This window comes from Archocentrus centrarchus, chromosome 16, assembly GCF_007364275.1.
Source record: "Archocentrus centrarchus isolate MPI-CPG fArcCen1 chromosome 16, fArcCen1, whole genome shotgun sequence".
Lineage (NCBI taxonomy): Eukaryota > Metazoa > Chordata > Actinopteri > Cichliformes > Cichlidae > Archocentrus > Archocentrus centrarchus.
Genome location: NC_044361.1, coordinates 11,259,997 through 11,275,108, shown reverse-complemented (window position 1 = coordinate 11,275,108; position 15,112 = coordinate 11,259,997). Strand labels below are relative to the sequence as shown.

At 40.6% G+C, this 15,112-nt stretch overlaps 1 protein-coding gene across 1 annotated transcript in view; it reads left to right on the top strand.

Moving 5' to 3' along the window:
• Positions 1–15,112, top strand: part of snap91a (synaptosome associated protein 91a) — a 59,833-nt gene that overhangs the window by 11,893 nt on the left and 32,828 nt on the right. Inside the window, exons 2-3 of the mRNA XM_030749430.1 lie at positions 12,450–12,592; positions 14,548–14,623. Coding sequence (XP_030605290.1) covers positions 12,450–12,592; positions 14,548–14,623 — 219 coding nt within the window. The remainder of the gene's footprint in view (positions 1–12,449; positions 12,593–14,547; positions 14,624–15,112) is intronic.

Genomic DNA, 15,112 nt, shown 5'->3' with positions numbered 1-15,112 from the left:
CTACAAAAAAATGTCTTGGCTGCATTATATGGTTCGTCATACAGGGAAGCAATACAGTATACAACCCTTAGAGCAGAAGAAGCTGCGCCCGAGAGAAATCGACAAACTATTGGATTTTCTGTTTACACATGGAAGTCCCTCATCCTCATGGCAAATGAACTGCTAATACACTGACCAATGCAGCTAAGGCACACAGCAAGACAGAAGCCAGAATGAATTTAAGTTAGGTACCTTTTTTGCTTTTATTTGCTTTACAGTATATTATTTGTTGTTGTTTCAGATAGCATCAGTAGTTTTCAGATAAAGAGGATGTGGGCAAGAAGGATGTGTGTCATAATTAGAGTAATTAGAGGAAAATTGATCAGTAAACATAACTGGCAAAACCAGATCCGTTTGCTGGCAGAAAAGATTAGTCTTATGATGAGTGATGAACCAGGCCAGTGAGCAAAGGACCATTTCATACTGTATGACCATCACAGTAAACCAAACTGTTGAAGGCTTATGGCCTACAGCTCCACCAGCAACTGGGTGAAATGTCACTAAAAGCCAAAGCGTCCATATGAAGGCAGCACAGCACTGCTATCTGTGTCCACCAGCAGTAACAGCAGCATTGTATGGGTTGCCAGCTTGTTCCTCAGATGTCACTTCCAGTCTCCACAGTGTCTGAATCCCATTGGCTCCATCTTTGTTTGGCTGCCACTCCACATTGGTGCCATGCTACTATAGAACACAGTGCATTGTGGGTATTTTTTTCCCCCCTCCCCTTGAATGTTGCTGGAGGGTGAGAGGAGCTATAAATAGCCACTGTGCTCTCACGCTCCATTCATGTGTAGCTCAACAAAGCATCACTCATGCACCATGGATTGTGTCACGCTCTGCACACTGACACACACACACACACACACTGCTGACTGAATAAACCAATCCTCATGTTTATGTATCACCTGTTCAAATGCGGATCTACTGTATATGAATATGAGAAGATGAAAGAACCACCAGTTATATGAAGGGCAAAGCCGAATATTTGTGTGAATTCAGAGCTGAATTCAGCTCTCAGCTGTGTTCAGATTGAGGTGACTCACAGACATCTGGCTTTGACTAGATAACCCCATCATTTTGATACTGTGAAGATGATTTCAAAGAAATTTCACCGCATCCTTGATGCCACTGCAAACACCAGAGCCTGTTGCCTAGGAAACCACCTTGGCATGTCCCCAGTGGCTTTTGCACATTTGTAAAAATTAATCTATGAAAAAGAAGAGGAAAATATTGGATGTGTAGGAAGTTTCCATACAGTACATGTATGTGTGTGTCCTGTGGTGCACTCACGCTTGGCGGTTTACCTCTGGTTGTTCTCACAAGCAGTAGCTTTGATATCGCTTACAGTTATTGATGCATTAAAGGAAGCTAGTTGAAATCAGAGTCCTGTCAGTTGTGAGTTATTGGGTGTGGCAGAGGCTGCGGGCATCGTGATATGGCATTCAGTGACAGTTATCTGACCCTGGGTAGGTCAGCAGAGCACACATGAGTCCTGAGTGGGGGAAGATTACAGTCAATACAAGCCTGCAGCGCTGCTTGCTCAAGGGACACTTTTGCAGTCTGGTATCATGTTCCCTGCATCTTTGCAGACTGCATGTGTACTGTACATCTGTTTATGAGCTTCTCTCATTCAAACAGGTGTGTTTCTCTTGTTTTCTCTCCTCCTGCTTTTTAACCACATGCACAAATGGTGAATAATGTCAAAGCAGAGGCTCCTGTCTCGGGTATCTACATTGCACAAAGATGGCTCAGGTGCTGTGGTTGTAAAATAGAGCAGGAAAAGGAGTGTATCCCAGCTGCCACAGGGCACGACACAGGGTACACCAGCTTGTCACAGGGCCAACACAGAGAGACAGAAAACCTTTCATATTCACACCTATGGGCAATTTAGAATCACCAATTAACTCTACCCCACTAACTGCATGTCTTTGGACTGTGGGAGGAAACCAGAGTACCTGGAGAAAACCCACGCAGACAGGGGAGAACATGCAAACTCCACATAGAAAGCCCAGGCCAAGGTGGATTTGAACCCAGACCTTGTAGTTGTGAGGGAGCACTGGTAACACCCACGCAACCATGCTGCCCTATGGATAAACAGTGAAACTAAAATTGAGTTTGCAATTCTAAGAATACCACAAAATGAAGCCTTAGCTTAGCTTCAATTGTGCGAACCTTTCCATGCTACTGCAGGCAGCATTATAGTGTGATAGTGATGTCATGCACACGAGAAACCTCCACACACCCACAATGCTGTGAAAAGTATTTGCCTCCTTCACGATTTATTAGCTTTCTGCTTATTTGTCACACTTACATGTTTCAGATCATCAAAAAATGTAATATTAGCCAAAGATAACCTGAGTAAATACAAAATGCAGTTTTAAAATGATTATTTTATTGAATAAAGCAAAAAAAATATCTAAACCTACCTTGCCATTTCACTAGCCACACCCAGGCCTGATTACCGCCAGATCTGTTCAATCAAGAAATAATTTGAATAGAACCTGTCTGACAAAGTGAGGCAGGCTAAAACATTTCAAAAAGCAACACATCATGCCACAATCTAAAGTCACTGACATCTATGAGTCTGGAAAGTGTTACAAAGCCATTCCTAAGGCTTCCATAGAACCACAGTGAGAGCCATTATCACTGTGGTTCTATGGAAGCAGTGGTGAACCTTCCCAGGAGTGACCGGCCTGCTAAAATTACTCCAAGAGTCCACTGACGACTCATCCAGAAGGTCACAAAAGAACCAGAACCAGAACCAGAACAACATCTAAAGAACTGCAGCCCTTACCTGCCTCAGTGAAGGTAAGTGTTCATGATTTAACAATAAGAAAGAGATTGGGCAAAAATGGCATCTATGGAAGAGTTCCAAGACAAACACAAAGGCTTGTCTCACATATGCCAAAAAAAACATCTTGATGTTCCCCACGACTTTTGGGAAAATATTCTGTGGACTGACGAGACAAAAGTTGAACTTTTTGGAAGGTTTGAGTCCCGTTACATCTGCTTAACTTTAACTTTAAAAAGAACATCATACTAACAGTCAAACGTGGTGGTAGTGTGATGGTCTGGGGCTGCTTTGCTGCTTCATGACACGGACGTCTTGCTGTAATTGTTGGAACCATGAATTCTGCTCTCGACCAGAAAATCCTGAAGGAGAATGCCCAGCAATCAGTTTGTGCCCTGAAGCTCAAGGGCACTTGGGTTATGCAGGAGGACAATGATCCGAAATGTACCACCAAGTCCACCTCTGAATGGCTTAAAACAAAATGAAGGCTTTGGCGTGGCCTAGTCAAAGTCTGGACTGAAATTTGCAAAAAAAAAAAAAAAACAAACCCAAAGAATTCAGGAAGGGGACAAATACTTTTTCATTGCACTGTGTGTGTGTGTGTGTGTGTGTGTGTGTGTGTGTGTGTGTGTGTGTGTGTGTGTGCGTATGTTTATAATACCTTGTGGGGACAATTTTCCTGACATATACTACGTTGTGGGGACCAATTGCTCCTTGTGGGGACTGGAACCTTGTCCCCACAAGGGGAAACCCTGTTTTTGGGTCAGGGGTCAGAGTTAGGGCTAAGGTATGAATTGAGTTTAGGTTAGGGTTAGGGTTAGGTATGTGATGGTTAGGGTTAGGAAAAGGGTAAAGGTAAGGTTTAGGCTGTAGAAATGAATGGAAGTCAATGGAAATTCCCCACAAAGATAGCAAAACACACTTGTGTGTGTGTGTGTGTGTGTGTGTGTGTGTGTGTGTGTGTACATCCACTGCCTTACTATTAAAGCATTGTGATACAGCCACTGGTCACGGGAAAAAATGTGTGTTGCAGATTGCTCACCTCCACTACTTTAAGCCAGTGAACATGACTTTTCCTCTGTGTTTGAGTTGCTGGTGCCTTGTGGAACATTTTTTAATAAAAATAATATAATAAATAATAATGCGTGCTGTTAGGGAGAGCCTGTCCAAGAAGTTTGTTTTTCAGTTTGGTGAGTGAAATTCTGGTATTTTATTAGTCTGTAACTAACTTGTGCAGTAAGTGCACAAGTCTGTGTGATGTTCTAATGCAGTTTACCAATGCAGCCTGATAACCGAGCTTGCAAGCATTAGCTTTAACTTAACCACCCTCTGGGCCAAGTATGACAAAAGCCTTGTTTTTTTTGTCATATTTGAACTGCAGGGTAGGTTTTCAGGAGCTTCGTACCATCACTTTTTCCCTCTCAGTGTTCTTCTTTGTATCAGGCTTTCAAACAGGCTCAGTGTCATATGGCTTCAGTAGATCAGCTGTTATTGCTCTGATGTCAGTATTTGTATTTGCTTTTATTTTATGCTCTGTGGATTTATTTCCCATGTCATCACTTACTATAGAGTAGAATGACTTTATTCACACATATGTTATTGATGTTGCAGGGTAAACCATCTACATTTAAACATGCTAACCAATTACTTTCCTAATGTACTAGTAGTCCCAAGTTTATGATGTTATTACATTATTTTAATCTATACTTTCAGGGGGCATGGGAAATGAAAAAATACACAAAGTGAGGCTGTTAGAGTGAACTGCCTTTCTTCCATTAGACTACTTTCACGTGTTGAATTATAAGATATGTTTAAGGTCAGTGAATGAGAGACAGATGTGTGCCTGCAGAGGTACACATGAAAAACATGATATGTTGGTATTTACCCTCTTTATGGCCTCACAGTTGGGTTTTCTGCTTAACAAATTGAATTATGATGTGATTACCACTGGGACCAGCAGTGCAAACCATAGTTAACCACATTATACATGGACACGGCCCTGAATACTTAGCACTCTACTACTCTTGTTAACATAATGTCAACGTTTTGCTAATTGAAAAAGAAAACCTGACCACAGATGCTTCATTAGTAGCACTAACCACACAAGACATTTTTTATACATGTAATTGCATTCAGAGTTCTCCAACTTCTTCACACCATAAAAAGAGGCTTGAATAACCTGAGTTAGCACCCAGCTGTAACTTAAAGCAGCCAAACCCCTAATAATGAACTTTAAACCTTAATGCAATTTGAACATTAACTTTCAAGGCCAAATCCACACCAGCTATTTTGACATAAGCTGGGTTATTTGGAGATTTTTGGAATTTGCCTTACCCGACTCTCTGAACTCGACATAGTTAGCAGCAAACCAGGGAATTAGTTTTTACATATAAAACTGGAATTTTACTTTTAATCACTGTTGCAACAGGTGAATTCTCTCTGGCTCTGAAACAGCAAATTTGAACCAGAATCTTGATGGATTAAAAACTCGAATAGTGCAGCTGCTTCCCATGCAGAGAGGGCATCAACGCCATAAAAATATTTATGATTCAATTCGCTGCATATTTCAGCACACAGAGCATTGGATGTGGATCCAAACATGCAAATAGTTGTTAGTCAGGGTGATTCTATCTGTGTGTGCTAGCGCTCAGCTACATCCACGCTGGGTCCCCCGTGTCTCTCGTTCCTACTCATACTCGCACGCATGAATAATTAACAGGGAAGAGGAGGGGAGATGGTGAGTCAGGAGTTCCTGCTCAAGTGCTGCTCGGAATCTCAATCCGAACTGAGACTCTACCCACGTTTCTCTCCTGCTGTACGATCGGGATTCACTTCTCGTTCCTTTCTAAATATTTCCTCGGACTTTATCCAGCACATTTTCTCACAAACAAATTTGAAGAGAGACCTCGTGTGGCGTTCATAACCTGCAGCTAGAATCTTCCACTCTCATTAGGATAGATTTAAGCAACCTCTTTATGGTGATATTACATGTAGTGGTTTTGTATTTTCCCTCACTGTCTTACAGAAGCATTGACCCCCACAAGAGAGACAGACAGAAAGAGAGTGAGTGAGACAGACAGACAGACAGAGATGAGAAGCGTAGGATGATGCAGGCTGCTGACTCATCAGCCCTTTAGGGATTATCCTTCACACTCTTTGCATGTGTGTGTCTGTGTACAACTATGTGCTTGCGCTGTATGTGTGTGCCCTGTCTTACTATTGAAGAGGACATGCACTGCCAACCTTACCACATGATGAAAGTATGACGGAGGGAGCTAAAAAGCCAGCAGACTTGTAGCATGACTGTCAAAGACAAAGCGTCCTTGAATGCAATTTTTACATCATTATTCATTCATTTTCTTTCCCAGCTGCTCATACCAATGAATACAGGTTTAGATTTATTCATGGAAGGAGAAACATTAACTACAGTCCAGAAAAAATTATTTAGCATTTATTGAGAGAGAGATGCAGAGATATGTTTCTCTACAACGCCTGCGGCTCTCACTGGAATGTCAATGGAAAGCATACACAGATTCTACAAAGGTTGTTTTAAATTTTTACTTCTGCCTAAAGCAGACGTATGTGATGTCTCCAAACAGAGTTCCCTTTCATGTCAAGGACGGTCAGTAAAGCCTAAGAGTCTCCATGAACTGAGACTCAATCTAAATCCATAAGATTTTTGTCTGTATACAAAAACGTCGACAATTTGGATCTAATTAATGCAGCTAAATTACCATTGTAAGAACTGCTGCGGAGGTGGTCATAGTTGCTTTTATGCCAAATAGTTAACCCCATGTAACATGCATATGTTATATACCTCTTTGTTAGTAATATATTTATTTATTTTCATTCTTTCTTTCTAACCTGTCAGTAGCACATTCCTTAAAGAAGTAAAACAGCGGGAATATGCCAGCACAAGGCTGGATACCGTATTGCCTTCAGCTATGCCTTAATTCCTCATGGCACAGATTGAAAAAGGTTCTGGAAACATTTCTCAGAGATTTTAGTCAATATTGGCATGATAGCATCACACAGTTGCTGCGGATTTATTGGCTGCACATCCATGATGCGAATCTCTGTTCCATCAAAGGTGCTCTAGCTCTGGATTGAGATCTGGTGATTGTGAAGTCATTTTGAGTACAGTGAACTCATTGCCATGTTCACGAAACCAGTTTGAGATGATTTGAGGTTTGTGACATGGTGCATTATCCTGCTGGAAGCAGCCATCAAAAAATGGGTGCACTGTGGTTATAAAGGGATGGACATGGTCAGCAAAAATACTCAAGTAGGCTGTGGCATTTAAACAATGCCCAGCTGGTACTAAAGGGCCTCAAGTGTGAGAGGAAAGTATCCACCACACCATTACACCACCACCAGTAGCCTGAACAAAGCAGGATGGATCCATGCTTTCATGCTGTTTATGCCGAACTCTGACCATACCAACATGTTGCAGCAGAAATTGAGACTCATCAGACCAGGCAACATTTTTCCAGCCTTTTATTGTCCAATCTTGGTGAGCCTGTGTAGACTGTAACCTCAGTTACCTGTTCTTAGCTGATGGGAAAGGCACTTGGTGTGGTCTTCTGCTGCTGTAGTCCATCTGCTTCATGCTTTAACATTTTATGTTTCCAGAGATGCTCTTCTGTGTGCCTTGATTGTAAGTGTTTGTTGCTTTCCTGTCACGCTGAAGGAGTCTGACTCTGGCCATTCTCCTCTGATCTCTGACATCAACTGAATTGCTGCTCACTGGATATTGATTTCTTTTTCAAGCCATTCCCTGTAAACCCCCGAGATGATTGTTTGGGAAAATCCCAGTAGATCTGCAGTTTCTGAAATACTCAGACCAGCCCATCTGACAGAGACTGTGATACTCTGCAACAGAGTGGCAACTCAGTTGACCACAATTTGTGGTTAAATTTAAACCTACCACAAACACACAAATAAAACCTGATGGTGTAGCTAAATACCTCCAAGCTGCTGACTCTTTGCTGTTAACTTTCTCCCTGCTATATTAACTCTCCTGTTAGCAACTGGAATGCTGCTGCAGATGTAAACAACACACAACTGAACTGAATGGATCGGCCTAGATTGGAGTGTTATCAGCAATAGCCAATCCGGCCTTTTAAGTCAGGATCAGGCTGATAATGGGATCCAAATATCGAATCTGTGCATCACTAGTTATCTCTGCTTCTGTAAAGCTGGGCTTTTTAACATAGGAGTCTATCGATTGACTGGCTTTTGGAGTCAGACTCAAGTGGCCATTTAAGGAAATGCAGTTTTGGGGCCTTTAGTGTTAATTTTGGTCTTAATTTTTCTTCCCTAGATGCTGCCATTTTTTTAACAATAACACTCAGGTGCTCCTTTGAGCATTTATAAGACTCCAGGTATTAGTGTCCAACTCAGTGTCCTCTGCTGAAAAACAATATAAGACATAATCTCATCTCCATCCATCTATCCATCCATCCATCCATACCATTTTGTAAATAAAACATGTATTATACTAGCATTACAAACGTTATCCAAACAATCTTCTATATTAGCTTTTTCAAACGTTCTGTCTTATTTTAAAAGTAAAACTCTTAAGTTCTAAACCATGTGGATCACCAACATGTTATAATCATGTTGCAGTTACTCCCTGTGTAAGATGTACCAGGCGTGAGATGTAGTGGCATTTAGTCAATAATACGCCAGGGAGGAAAATTGAATTGACACCTCTCAGCTTTCCCCTCAGCGTGCTGCCATTAAATGTGCAGACACGGATATGACACTATTAATAAATCAGAGGACTGGACAGAAGTATTTTGCGTCTGGCCTGCTCTCCAGAATCAAGGCTTTTAAAATGACAGCAGTCGTCTTTTCTCTGCCTTTCTGTCTATCACTCTGAGTACACACCTACTTATCTCGTTCCTCACACTGTTGCTGGAGATATGACCTCCTATCTGCCGGTGAATAGATTTCCTGCACAGGCTTGACTGTTATCTCTAAGATGCTGATAAACAGTAGGAAGGAATCACAGCTAAAGACTGGCCTTATTTTTTGTGTACACTGAGATATTCTCAGCTTTTAGTGGATTTTTAGCAACAAACATTTAATATTCAACTAGAAATTATAGGAGCTATAGCTAGCATCATCTGGATCTGACCACTGGCTTAGTGAATTTTTTTTTCTGGTGTTTTTGGTTTAAAACAGTTGCATATATGATGAAAAAGACAAGAATACAGTGTTAAGCTGTAAAACCAAAATAGTGAGGTGAAAAACACAAACGGGAACGTGAAAAATGAACTTGCTTTCTGTATTTTGTATCAAACTGCATTTCATATTTAAGTGCACATTTTAAACCTTGCCTATATTATGACAACCTGAAAACACATTGACATAACTGTATAGAGTACGATTAGTAAAGTAATGCTTTTTGTTCACCATCATGAAATGTCATTTTTTCAAGTTTATTTAATAGAATAAAAGAATATTGTACTAAAAAATATACATAGATTGGTGTGTAATTACAGTATGTCTTCAACAAATTGATGCATTCTCACAGAGTTACAATTAATCCATTAAAAATACATAGGAGCAGGTGCTGGTTTGTGGAAGTTGCCATGTTGCCATGTTTCAAATACAGAGCCTGAGATGACATAATCCCATTTATGTATGTGCCTAGAGACCGACCATATATGTAGCATGGCAAAGGTGGAGGAGACGAGCACTTGCAGGTATTTGCATGCCGTGGAGGCAATTTTTTATTTGTGCCTACACTTTCAAACTCAAGATATGTTTTATCATCTGAGAAAGGCTCCCCTTCACCAGAGAAGCAAAAGCATCAAGGAGAGAGATACTACCAGCTACATGTCATCCTCTTCTTCCTCACCTCAAGCCTCATCTCCTGAAGTCAGGGCTCTGACACATGAAAACATGCATAAACATGCTCATTTAGTCCCAATATTGCTGCAGTTACTTATTGTCAACAGATTAGACATGTGACCTTACCTCCCCAGACAGCTGACAATAAGCCATCTAATGTTAGGCGGAAAAAAAAGTGCTATTTGGACTTCGTAAATCGTCCGAAAAAAGTTTCAGTTTCCCAACTAATTTTATATCCATTGTATCAAGTTGACCTTAGGCTGTTGTAAATGCATGTTGGTCAAGCTCCCACACTTTTTATGAATTTACTGCAAGCAGATAAAGAATGAGCACATTGTAAAATATGTCCACCCTGTCATGGACAAAGTCAAATGAAAATAAATAAAATTTCATACCAATGTGATTATACAATGCACGTTTTCAGATAGCTAGTTTCTCCCTTGCTCAATAATAATATTTATTTGGTAAAATAAGGCTTTTGAAAATAGTGAAATAATTGCAAATTGCTTGTGTCTTCAAAGGATCTGTGATAGCTGTGTTTTCCTTTTTAAATAAAATCTCTAAAAAAACGCAATCTGATCACTTTTTCAAACAATATTATTTGGCAGTGATTAGTTTATTAAGAAAACGGGAAAAGCTTTTAATAACTTGTGATGATAACTTGATTATTTTCAAAAAACGATGACAGGGTGGACAAAAATGTGTTAACTGCTGACATGAATAGATTTATTAAGAGCTTTCTCAACAAAAGTCTACATTACAAAATATAAATATGAACATTCATAAGCTTTTTGCATCACAATTAAGATATATATAATAGGGTCTAAGGTGGCAAAAGGAAGTGTATGACAAATTGCTTCTCTGGGAGTCACTTCCTAAGTTCTTCATTGTATCGTATGCAAACTCGCCTGCATTTTTGTCTTAAGTTGTGAGACTGTTTGCTTGTGTCCAGTTGCCATTTGACTAACATAATCTTTCAGAGGGCAGCACAGTGGCGTGATGGTTAGCACTGCTGCCTCACAGTTAGAATGACATCTAGAAGGTCCGGGTTTGATTCCACTTTGGCCCGGGCCTCTCTGTGTGGAGTTTGCATGTTCTCCCCGTGTCTGCGTGCGTTTCCTCCCACAGTCCAAAGACATGCACTTACTGGGGTTAGTTTAATTAGTCACTCTAAATTGCTCATAGGTTTGAATGGTTGTCTGTCTCTCTGTGTTAGCCCTGCGACAGGCTGACAACCTGTACAGGTGTAACCTGCCTCTTGCCCTATGTCAGCTGGGATAGGCTCCAGCCTGGAGCAGCATCATGGTGTTCCCAATATTGCTGTGCTGTCTCTGCTCCACCTGGACTCATTGCTTTAAAAAGACAATACAAAACTCACCAATGATTCACCCTTTTTAGCAGTATGAGCCTAATTTGAGAAAAAAAAGTTCAAAGAACTCTTAAATTATCACCATCTCATCAAAATATGTAAAAAATAAAAGAAAATCCCAACTATACAATACAAAGTCCAACCTGTCATGTGGGGTTTGGCAACAGGGTAGACATTTTTGGATTAATTTAGTATCTAAGAAGCACATGGTGGACCATCAGCTAGCAAAGTTATTGGTTATTGAAGTAGACCACATGATGTTTTCAAAATATATTTAAACTTTCTGAAAACTCTTTCTATTATTCAGCTTTTTCTCTGACAGGGTGGACATGTTAACTAACAGCAGCTAACAGCACTAAATTGAATGTTTTTGATCTCTCTTGGCTGAATAAAACACGTTTGTCCTGCAGCAGCCAACGTAGCTGGGATTACGCAGTAGAACTGGGAGGGGCAAGCAAACAGAATTCAGTTGACTGCACTGTGCGATCTACTGACATCTAGCGATATTTTACACACTGACAGTAATTATTAGCATAGATTATTGAATTCTGTAATCTACAATTAAAAATATCTCTTACTAGTTAACAACCTTTACAACTTTTTCTTTCTGGTGGTGCACTGACTGCCATCCATAGTGCCCATTGTGTGATTGGAATTGAAGTCTTTGCCTCATTTTTGTTTTCTCTGTGCCTTTCTGCTGTGGAATATTCCACTCCCTTTCTCTCCCGCTCTGCCTGCTGGTGTTAATAACTGGTTGCAGAAACGAAACAAAGCAGCAGCCAGTGTGACTCACACCAGGCACTAGTGGCATAATGTGAAGAGCTCATCTAAGTGCATTTCAATATGATGGAAATCAGCACCTTCCCAAGGCAGCTCTGTTCACGCAGATCAGCTCCTCTTGCTTGCACAAATAAGTCTGCTGCATACTAAATGGACTCTCGATTGTGAAAATAAGAGTTCATAGAATCAAGATTTAGTAATAGCCCCTAAAAGATGGTATTCAATGATGTTTTGTTGCAGTTTACTTACTGGTAGTTTACATTATAAAAATCTTGATATGAGTCTGAGAATGTTTGAAAATAGGTTGTAAAGAATCTCTTTCTATTTGAAGGTGTTTTTCTATTTGAGCAAATGCTTTGCAAGTGAAACAATTCAGTCAGTTTAAGTGAAAACTGAGAGTGTGACTGTGAAATGTAGCAGTGGCCAGATGCAGTGTCATTGCATTTATTCGAGTACACTCCTGTTATTCATGTCTCACCTGTCTCTCTTCTTTCACCATCAGTGCAGCGGTTTGAGTTGCCATTACCTCCTTGAATAAAAATGCTGCCTGTACCTGTGCTAGTATCCATTAGCTGATCTCTTGTTCCTCCTCTCCCTTGTGCTTCTCAGACCTGATCCAGGCCACCCAGGAATCTAATGTGAACGTCCCCCAGATGGCGGACACACTGATGGAGAGGGCTGGCAATGCCAGCTGGGTGGTGGTTTTCAAAGCCCTGATCACCACGCACCACCTCATGGTGCATGGCAATGAGGTGAGATCATAATACACAGTTTGAGGCGTTTTTTTTTTTTCTTTTTGTGGCCACTAATGTGGTTTTAGCTGCCAGCAGAGACAACAGAGGCCTGTAGCTGTTCAGGATTACCCTTCTGTTTGCACGAGGTGTAGTTTTCAGCTCTGTTCATTCAACAATATAAAGAAGCAACAGGAGTAAAATCTGCAACAGTTACTCCATTCCCTGTGAAAATCTAACAGAACAGACAAATTAGTAGTTTTCACATTTATGCCAGCCTAGTGAATTCATATTTGAACTTATTTGCGCATCAGCAGTTTCAAACTTTAGCTGTGAATCTAAATGTATAGATAAATATGTAGAAAATGATGCACCGACAAACAGAAAAAAAGTCACGTATCTTTAATAAAGAGTTCAAGAAATCAATTCCAAATCTCTTTAAGTGGAATTGAAAGAGAAAACTGGATTTTAAGGGTTTAATGTAGGTGACAGTGCTAGCATTCCTTCACCTATGGCCATCTATGTCCCTAGTCCCCACCAAAAATAAAACAGCAAAATATAAGCAAAATATGCTCCATAGTGGGACATTTTTTGCTCAGTGGCAGTCAGGTTTAGCTGAGGGACTGCCCCAGCCCTGACCCTCTGACCCAAATGTTATCCTGACATATGAAGAACGCCTAAGGCTCTGAATGGGGAGAGGAAGAAATGAATAGCAGATGACACAACAGAGAGGGAGAAATACGAATACAGAAATATTCTTTAGGAGAGAAAATAAACTGTATGTAATTGGGGAATCAGGAATCACTTTCTCTGCCCTAACTAGTCCTATTCATTATTGTGAAGTTGGGGATTATGTTTCCCAGCATGAGCTGACAGAAAGCAGATGAGATTTAATGACAGGAAGATAACAGCATTGACCCTTGCAGTCCCCACAGCAGGTCTCAGGGGAAAGAACAAGTGTAACTGCATTACCATGGGTCACATTGGGATGCCGTGGCCCTGGACACATACTTTTTTTCATAACTAATCAGTTTACAGTTTATTTGTACCGAATGGGATGCAGGGGATTTTTTCTTTTTTCTTTTCATATTTTGCTTGAATGCTCAAGCAAATTGTGGACAGGAGGATTCTGTATAATTTGATAGTAAAGTTTGTCTTCAGGGCTTCTAACAAAATGAATAACCAGGTAAAACCAGGACTTTCACCCTGGAAACAAAGGTGAACTTGATAGATAGTATTAGTTCAAGAGGTCACACTCAGCCACAATCCCAGCAGGTGAGCTGATCTCAGTGCCAACCGACATCAGCTGATGGCTCAGGTGATACCCTTCAGCACATCCAATTTCAGCCACTTTGCAACCTGCTTCTACCCCAGCTCCTCCTTTCATGGTGTATCTGAGTTAATCGATTCCTTATCATTTGACATTGATGCCTCCGTCCATGGTAGCACATAAAAAAGGGGGAGATTCCAGAACAGATACTGTATGAGATGAATAGAACCATCTTCTTTAAACTATAGGTTCAGGCAAAAAAAAAAAAAAAAAACAAGGAAGAAAAAGGAAAAGCCTTTCTGTCACAAGTCCCTGAAGGCCAGCTTCCATGTGTGTTTTTATGTGCTACTGGAGTAAACTGAGCTGATTTATCTTTATTACATTAAACTTTGTTTCCCAGTGCTCTCCTTGCATCTCCTTGATATTCACACCCTCCCACTCACAGAGGCTGCAGCACTGCTCCTTCACTGCTGATTTTCTATTTAGCCAGTTAAAAGAAGGAAAGTATAGATTCACACTTTTTATGTCTATTCTCCACTATGGGTTCAGAGGTTTACTGTAACATGCTGAGATGTTACAGATGAGATGCAGGCATCTGTTTGAAAATGATCATCAGTTATAAAATAAACAGAGAATATGCCATCGATTCATTACTGGAGCCTGTTAGAATAAATACCTAATCTTCTGTGTGTGTCTTTTCCTGCAGAGATTCCTCCAGTTCCTGGCATCTAGAAACACCTTGTTCAACCTCAGCAACTTCCTGGACAGAACTGGCTCCCATGGTGCGTGGTCCTCCCTTCCCTCTGTGCCGTCTCTGACCACACCAGTCCTTGTTCACTGATGACCGTGAATAATCCTTGATCCCACCACTGATTCCATTTCTCACTCTCTATTAGTTCAGTTTAGGACATTTAAAAGATGTGTTTTAAGCTGTTAAGACAGCAGCAGAACAAAAACCAACCTGGCCACCCCACACTTCCAGTTCCACTAGTCCCTGTTCCCTTCAGTGAATTTTGTTTCCATTAAAGTTATTGCAGTCTCCTGGTAATAAATTCTGGGCTCACATCCTGTTCTTCAGGAAGCATTCTGCCTGCTAGGGTGACTACATAGTGTGCAAAGCCAAGGCAATTTAAAATCTAAAACTTGTAATTTTGACATATTTTCTGTGTAAAAATTTCACTACTTTAGTCAATAACTAAAGTAGATTTTGATTTTTTTCCATGTTTTTCCATGTTATCTCCAGTTGATATCCATCCCTTAAACACATGGTC